This window comes from Arachis hypogaea, chromosome 17 (assembly GCF_003086295.3).
Source record: "Arachis hypogaea cultivar Tifrunner chromosome 17, arahy.Tifrunner.gnm2.J5K5, whole genome shotgun sequence".
Lineage (NCBI taxonomy): Eukaryota > Viridiplantae > Streptophyta > Magnoliopsida > Fabales > Fabaceae > Arachis > Arachis hypogaea.
Genome location: NC_092052.1, coordinates 2,130,207 through 2,139,627, shown reverse-complemented (window position 1 = coordinate 2,139,627; position 9,421 = coordinate 2,130,207). Strand labels below are relative to the sequence as shown.

Below are 9,421 nucleotides of genomic sequence, written 5' to 3'. Positions count from 1 at the left end.
TGAGCCTATAATGTATATTTCAGCTACCTTAACAAGTCAAGATTCTGTTGTAACTAGATTATTTTGAAAAAAAGACACTAACCTTTATCGTATATTGTATGACTAATTCACACAGCGATAATGTGTTCCTTTCCACCATCTGATCCAACATTTCATGCCCTGTATGATATGATGAACGACATTTTTGTCCCCCATGATAATGCGCGGGATTGATGCGTCGTTGAAAAGAACGAAAGCAAAATCACCCGAGTCTTTGTCCCTCCGAGGCATGACTGTTACCCTTTGAACCACATGACCAAACATGTTGCAGAAAAACTCAGCAATGCCTTCTGCAGTGGGCATGGACTCTCGACCGAAGCATACGGTCAGTGTCTTTGGACGTTCCGCGTCATCCAGCTCCTTGCAGACGTACTTCTGCTTTCCCTTATCTTGCTCAGTTTGCCTTCCTCCTTGTTGCATATGCAATCCTCGGCCATTGTTATGCCTACTCAATGCCTCTGGTGCAACCGATATGCACTGGTCCTGTGTGTTGAAACCCACTAGTTCTTTAGGATTCCTCTGGTACTCCAACCACACGGCATCCATCGTTATGTCACCTAGAATTCTAGAGCAAATGGTTGATAGGGTATCGGGAATTAGCGTTAGGAGGACGGATCTCATCCTATGAACCTGGTATAACGTGAGCTCGGTTTTCAGCACGTGTCCGAGGGTTTCGAGTTTTCTGGACTTCTCCACAACCCCAGAGAACTCCTGAGATAGTAGGCATTGCAAACAGATGACACATTCATCGGCAAGACTGTTCATAAACCAGCCTTCATTTTTTATGGCTGTTTGCACAATACCATTCAATCCCATTGTCTCCATTGACAGTAGAAATGCCATGACCATCAGGGACTGTTTAACTTCACGGTGAAGGACTTGCGTCAGCATCCTGAATGCAGTTCGATCAATTCCATGGAACATTTCCAAACATTCGATTGCCATGGTTGAGGGCTTCCTTCTAGTATCCATGTTGTATGGGTTAGAATTTGTAAGCATATAGTTTGTAGTTGTAGTTTTTTATGCTTAGACCACCAACTCATTTCCTCCTTCTTGTAGTCATGCAGCATGGTCTCCACTTTATTGCACCATGTTCTTGCTCGTAGTCCTAGACTAACCATCACCTACCTAATTGGAATATTATTTAATGGCCTTAATTACGTTGTATACATGTATATGATTTTATTGATACCACTAGGTACGGTTTATAGTTTCTTCTTGAAAAAGAACATGTGATAACTTTATCTAGTAAGGCGAAATTGAAATTAAATTGGGTAAACCTCGCCATATTCTATGAATCATAACAGGTTATTTAGCATAAGCAGTAATAATTTTTGTATACTATATTATCATAAATTTACATAATTGAATAGATCTTACTAATTAATTCTATAATAAATTTAATATTTATAGACTAAAATAAAAAATAATATGTAAAAAGTCGGAAAATATATTTTTAATTAAAACTAATAAAACATAAATTTTAGCGAGAAAATAGAATCATTAAAAAAAGTTAAATATTTATGTTGGTAGTAATTGAAATAAATGATTATCGTGTATATTGTTTGTTGTTTGCCGGTTTCCGGTTCAATGTGCACGGTTCAATATGTCCGGTCTAGTGACTAGATCTCAGACTGAATGGTCTTCGTGCCGATGGTTTGTTGTTTGGCGGTGTCCCGTTCGATGTGTACGGTTTAGGGTTCACGAGCTAGTCAATAGGTCTTATCATGAATGCTTCTGTGTCTATGGTTTATCGTTTGGCGGTTTCCGGTTCATCGTGGACGGTTTAGGGTTCGCGGTTTGATCGCTTGGTCTTTTAGTCAACGGCTTCGTGTATATTGTCTATTGTTTTCCGGTTTCCGGTTAAATGCGCACGGTTCAATGTGTCCGGTGTAGCGACTAGATCTCAGACTTAATGGTCTTCGTGCCGATGGTTTATTGTTTGGCGGTTTCTGGTTCAACGTGTACGGTTTAGGGTTCGCGGTTTGGTCGTTAGGTCTTACGGTGAATGGTTCTGTTCCTCTGGTTTATCCTTTGCCAGTTTTCGGTTCAATGCGCATGGTCCAATATTAGTTTTTATGATTTTTTTGCTTATGTTTTGTTCACATCAATCCCTTTTTTTCTATCTTTTATTACATTGTATTTATGTTGCGTATGAAATTTTTTTATTTTTTATTCTAATAAATTTTATTTAATTTTTATTGTATTTTTTTGTTCATATGATACATGTTGTTGGTTTTATCAAATTTTTATTATTTTTTTATCTGTATGTTATTTTTCATATGCTTTGATGTACTCTAGCTTTGTTTTGCATAAAATTGATTTTGCAAACTTGATTTTGATGAAAAGTAAGTTTGTGTTAAAGTGATTTATGTTTGGTAATCTTTATATCAAAATGGTTTATAGTAAAGTAAATATTGTTTGGATTACACTACTCAAAATTACTTTTAGATAAAAAATTACTAAAATAGATATCAAATTAAATAAGTTTTTTATATTATTATATTATTTTAATTTAGATATTTAAATAAGTATTATTAATTAATTTTATAACAAAATTAATATTTTCTTACTAAAATAAAAATAATATATAAAAAATGATAAAATATATTTTTATATTAAAAGCAAAAATAATATATGAAAAACATATCAAAATATACTTTATTCAATTATATTACTTATAATTTTTTTAATACTCTCAATACTCTTTTATTTAATACTATTTTAAACTATAAATTTTTAATTATTCATGACTTTATTCTTAGTTATAATTAGTTTTTAATATTTTATTCTTTTTAATGGGATCAGTAATTTATATTATAACAAAATTATAATAAATTAATATACAAGAATTACATTTACAGATTTTAACAAAGCCAAACAAAAATATTTTTTTTTACAAAATCAAAAGTAAAAATTTAATAAAAAAAAATATAATTATATATTTAAAATATTTGAATACTAAAGAGATTACAAGCAATTTACTAAAGGGTAGAATTGATAAAACAAAATAAATCCAGTCCTAACGTGATTATCTAAACGCAGAAGCTACAATTTCCAGCTCCTTATAAACGCACGTTAAAAACCTAAAATCACGTTGGCGTATAAAGAAAAAAAAGCACCCAAACAAAAAAAGAAAGCGTTCAATGCACTCAAACGTGCTTCTCTTCCTTCTAACGCAAAATCAAACACACCCATAATGGTTCCAGTTTTAGAGTGAGTAAATCCAATGTTATGATACTAAAGATTATACTAAAAAAGTTCCAAACACATTACTAATAGTTAGTTTTAAGTTTCGTTATTATCTTTCGGGGAAGGCAGTGCTTTGCGATGAGGGATGGGAAGTTCAGTCTCCTATAAATGATAGGCAACGGGCCTAAAGGTGGAAAGCAAAAAAGTCATTAAGTAATAAATTAGGGTGCAGCATAAGTTAGATAATGAGTGACCATGACAAACGAAAAATCAAAGATCTGTGTGGGAGACAGGTAATGGTATACACATAGTTAATGAAAAGGAATATAACTCATAGGAAATGGAATAAAAATTCCCCTTTTCGAGTGTTTAGCCGTCGCATTAAACTTTGTTGCGGACTAAATCTTTGACCCAGTGTGTGAAACAACAATAGATAACAACAAACACAATTCTGATATTGAGCATATTACTTTATGAGCAACTTAATGGAGACAAGCATTCATTACGAAAATTAAAACAAGTCTTCCAGTAACCGATTGGTAAAAGAAAAAAAAATATACGGTTACCAGAAAATGTTTAATAGCTTTGACTACAGAAAAGGAAATTAAACAAATGTATTGAGCTGAATAACTTCAAATAGATTTAAAGGATCGATACCTCGACTAAACGGAACTAATTAAAAAAAAAAACAGGTTGGAGCCTTATCTTTTACCAATCAGAAAAAAGATTTTTATGTAAATTATAATTTTACTCAGAAATTTAGGAATATAAACTCTGGAAACGTAAACTGCCTCATATATTAGAGGTTTATAGCCAAATATCACTCAATTGTCAAAACTCCTTTGAATAGTAGGGACAAGCTACCGTGTTTGTTATTCTTTTAAGAAATTGTGCTTGCTAGTGGAGTGCAACTCATTAACTGAACATGTTGCAGTATTTTTCATGTTTTTTTTAATAAAAAAATTAAACAGCTAAAACACCCAATGGCTGCCAGAGGAAAGCGACGCTCAACACAAAAAATAGAAAAGGGAGACGACGAAGCCAAAAAAGAACAAAGTAGAAAGATCTCAAGAAAAGTTGTCGACAAGGAAGTGATAGAACTGTCATCAAGGTTAGAATTAAATTACATTTCGAGAAACTAGTGAAGTCCTTTTATAACGATTCCGAGTGTAAAGTATTCATATTTTTAAGTTTTGTTTCTCATAGTCTCCGAGGAAGCACCATGCATGACCAGCGACTGCATGTAAATTTTAACGGTGGAGCCAGCAAAGAGATAGGTGACGACTTCAGTAAAACTACAGTCGTAGAACCTTCCCTAAAAGAAGTGGTAACGCAAATGTCGACGATGATGAATACACTTTCAAACCTGATTGCTTCCCAGACCAAGACGTGTTATCCTGTGTTTGGAACTATGCCACAAACGATCAATCTTCGGAATGGGCCGCCCGATAACTTCAACCCCACAGTAATGCCTGTGATCATGAGCGGATTCAGCATGCCATCCGGTAATCTTGAGAGGAATCTGGATTCCTCCAAGAAGATTAGATCCAACATGTCAAGCATTCATCAAGCCGCGGATTCAATATCGCATATGGCTACAAAGTGTTGTTCAATGTCTCCGAAGTGTGAACAGACACCGCCAGATGATTATGTTATTCGCCGAAGTTTGTTTAGCGATGATGATACTGGAAAGAAGACAGCTACAGAACCAGTTATAACGAGTAGCTTAGACAAGGCTGTATATGTTAGCTACTTCAACCCGGCTGACAGAAAATTGCCACTAGCGAAGGAAACCGCAAAGATACCTGCGGTGGGTTATATCATGTTAAGTATGTGTTAGAGATTTGTTGTGCTGGTTTACTATTAATAACTAACGACTTAGTTTTCGTTGTATCAGTGGAAGCTTGTTCTGTTCCGTCCCCCAGCTGAGATGGCACTGTGCAAGGACGAAGTTTCAGTCGTAACCTACGTCTTTGGTTTAGATCTGGAGGATGAAGAACTGAATTCGGAGATAATTTCACAGACAAACTTGTGGCACGCTAATAGGAGAGTCATGTATACTCTACTGCCAAACAAACCATTGGTGGACGAGGTATGGATTTTTCAGTCATTAGCCTTCGTTAATTTCATAAACGAAACTCCCAACATATAAAATAATTTTAACAAGAGAATATATGTTTATATTTTTTCTTATTGGCCGTCAATCAACGAACGCTGAAGCAGATCATAAACCTCACATCAAGCATGCTCATGTGTGATGCACGCAAGGACACCGGTTTTCCCTGCTTGTGGTTTTTACCCACTACATTTTCGGTGAGTGAAAACCATTAAGAGGATCTCCATCTCCTGGTTTCCATTGACCTTACACATGTTTATGAAAAATCTAATTTCAGCAATTTGCCCTTAATTGGACTCACTCCCCAAAGACTTTGAAACGCTATTACGCTGAGGAATACATGGGAGAGTTTGAGTCGTTATGCAAGGTAACTTTCTAATTTAATTCTCGTAATAGATGATAATGTAAATTAAAAATGCTTATTCCTGTATAACTTATTTGTGTATATTTTTGATAGATTTTTGTTCCAATGAATGAGGATAACATGCACTGGTACCTGCTTGTAATTGATATAGAAAAAAGACACCTAATATTATTGGATTCTAAACCATGCGTCTCAAGCAGAACCAGGGGCCGTCGTTGTGCTAAGCTAATGGTAGTGTTGCAAAATTTCTAATAGGCGGAAATAGAGTCTAAATTGCTTGAACAGACACCAGAGTTGACACCTGAGTTAAATTTTACTTTGATTACAGGCACTGTTTATTGAGGAGATGCTTGATGACTCCACATTCTATGCTAACCAAACAACACACAGACCAATCATTTCAGAGTATCCTCTAATACACCATGCAGAAATTGGCGAGCAGAACGATGACTCGTAAGAAACCTTACAAGTTATTATTGATTGTTGAGTTCTGAATTACTGAGATGCATCAAAGAATTTGCTAACGTGTGATGAATACGTTTTCCTTCTGCACAAGTAAAATAGACCGCTAACATATTTATTGACGTTGTAATAGTGCTATACATTGCTTTTCCGGCCAGCCTTGGTTACGGAAGATAATATTTTTTTACAGTTCTATTTCGTCTGCTATGATTTTTTTTCCTTAGAAATTAAGTTGGTTATAGACTTCAATAAACTTTTTTTACATATACAAGGAATGATTGTGGAGTTTGGGTGACAACCTGGATGAGGGAGTGCCAATGGAGGAGTAACTACAATATTAAGGTAGTTATAAAATAAAATTGGTTTCATGGTTTCATATATTATATCAAAATTTTAATCTAACCTATGCGTCTGAATTCTTTTGTTTTCTCTCCTAGGTAAATGATAGCACTAGATTACGGCTGGCTATTGATCTGGTCATGAATCCGTTCAATTTGAATCCCAGGAAGTCCTTGAGGCAGCAAAGAAATACTACAACGAAATAGCTAAAAAGGAAGAGCGATTGGTTAAGGGGTTAGGAAGTATGCTCTGAGTTATTTATACCTAAGGCATTAAAATAATTGTGTCCATTGCATAGACTTTAAATACTATAATGCTTGCAATAAGTTATTCTGGTTATGTTATTTTAAGTACGTTCTGTTAATTTTTGATTGACGTTTTGTGTTGCGCTTACTGATTGGGAAAAAGCTACTGGGTCGTAAAAAATATGATTATGTTATTTGAAGTACTTTATGTTAATTTATGAATGGAACAGCACATTGTGATATGTTAATAAAGAAAGGTTTGCATGATTTCCTATATTTTGTCAAACAATATAGTAAACATGATTTCAATAATTTACCTAAATATGAACACGATATTAAACTTATTATATTTTTTAATTTTATTATGTACAACCTTCGTTATGTTTATTCATCTAGTGATACGTATACCAATGAATGGTTATTAAACTACATTTACCTTTACCAAAACAGGAGTAATACAATTCAAATAGAGTTTATTATGTGTATTTATTATTTAGTTTAGATTTACGAAAAGGTTTGATTAGTGATAAGGTTTGAATCCTAATGGATGGCTTCAATATATCCCTTCAACTTCATTTCCAACCGGTGTGACGTCTGGTTTTACCCTCTTTAAAAGTAAAACTTGACTTCCTAGAGAAAATTATTTGACAACACCATTGTTAACCCTCTCCTAATTCACTCACCGCGCCAATCAACTTCAGAGACTAGTCACTAAAATTAGCAAACAAAGATGGAGCCAGAATTCCGGTAAGCAAATAACTAATTTTTTCTTTTTGTTAACTATTTTTTCCACACACATGACCATCTGTCCTTGCATGGTTTGTTCTTTTTAACATTGATTACTTCTCAAGTTTCGGTTATGTCCTTCCATGGTTTCTTATTCTTAACAATACTGACTTTTCAACATTTGGTTTGTGGTGGCTACCGGCTAGTTACGTCAGTGCCTTAAGGAACGTGAGAAGATGCCCTGACCAGACTTTCGTCCTAAACCTATTCCCAACAGATGTAAGCTTACTTTCGGCGCCGCAGACGCCACTTCTCTTTACGTTTTTTTATCTAATTTTTTTCAAAATCTGTTTAACATCTAATTTTGTTTCTCTGACTATAGGAAGATGTAAGGATTCCACAGCACATCGTACGACACTTTTCGTTCTTCACAACCACTGATCTGTACTTAATAGACAGACAAGACAAGTGTCTCCATATCCACCCAAATAGAGACGGTGATAACTACTGGATCAACGCAGCCGACATGGGGAGGATAAGATCTCTCCATCGACCAACTCCACGGCTTATGCTGGAACTCAGTTACGTAGGTTGGGGTATCTTCCACATGCTTGCATGGGACCATACTCGTTCGGTAGAAATGCCCAGAGCCGTTGATGAGATATATGCCTCCAACGTATTGCCGGACCAAATCAAACACTGGCTGGCGGACAGATGCAACGTACACTTCAACAAGGATGAACAGGTGGCTGCATTTGAGACCGAAAGGTTATTACGCCGGCAGCATCGGAGGCAAGAAGGTTCACCACCGTGTTCTCACGAGTCAAGGTAACAATAACTTGTTTACTTAGGAAAGTAAGTCGACATACTTTATTATATTCATTGTTGTATAATAAATTTTCCAAAATTACTGCAGGTTCAACCGCCGTCAACAGGGGGGAGGTGCAGCGGCAGTACCTAATAGTAGGGCAAATGCAGGACCTAGTAGGAGGTATGGTAGAAATTCGCCATCTGACTCTTCCGACTCGTCTGTGGACCAGATAGTACCATCATCGTAGGACAAAAGAAGAATTATTAATTTGTTTAAGGTTTATTGGTGAAATAATGTTTTGTAGTAGTGTTTCGGTAGCCATGTCTGTATGTACATGTTGACTTTTGTGGAAATCTTCCATTAGTATTCTGTGTAATAGCTTTGATTTTCTGATTATGGTGTTTGACTTTGTTATTTTGATCATTTATATACATCTATGGGTTTATTTTTGATCAAGTCTCATACAAGTCTCACAACATCTATGGGTTTTTTTATTCCGGTCATTATTTGTAAGAAAATTTGGTGACAACGATTTTTTTATCGTGTGGAAAACTTGAATGTTGTTTACCTGTGGCTGCATGGATGATGGTGTCGCAATGGTTGCTGGTAACATCCTAATTAGGTATTGGAATTACTTAATGCTGAATCTGTGGAAATGATTAATTTGGGAGTAACATGGTTTTCTTTAGGATGAGGGGTTGTAATGTTGTGATAAGGCAAACAAAATTGGAAATCAAGTATCCAGAATAGTGAGTATATCAGCAAATTAAAACTTAATAGGGAATATTTGCGGCTGCTTCTAATTTCAAACTAGAAAAACGAAAAATCAAAGATAATATTGGAGTATGTTGGAATTCCAACTGAATTTATTTACTAGGGTAGGCAAAAACTTGGGAAGACGAGTCAAATTTAATGGTACTAAACACCTAGTTCAAACAGGTTAGGATAACACCGGTAAATACAATATTCTGCCTCATCAATTCTCGTTGGATGCTGCATCTCACACAATTAATAAGTTAGACTAATTTAGGTTCATTACTTAAAAGAGAGCAACAGACTTCAACAATTCAAAAACTACAAAGTAAACACAACCGAAAACCAAGATTACGAAACGCGCGTCTAGTAAA

General features: G+C 35.2%; 1 protein-coding gene across 1 annotated transcript; it reads right to left on the bottom strand.

Moving 5' to 3' along the window:
- Positions 1-102: 102 nt before the first annotated feature.
- LOC112765757 (uncharacterized) lies at positions 103-1,011 on the bottom strand. Its single transcript, XM_025811614.1, has one exon. The coding sequence runs from the start codon at positions 1,009-1,011 to the stop codon at positions 103-105; it is 909 nt and encodes a 302-aa protein (XP_025667399.1).
- Positions 1,012-9,421: the final 8,410 nt, after the last annotated feature.

What these genes read in the sequence shown, in the direction of transcription:
- LOC112765757 (XM_025811614.1), bottom strand. Translation starts at nt 1,011, where the DNA reads ATGGATACTAGAAGGAAGCCCTCAACCATGGCAATCGAATGTTTGGAA.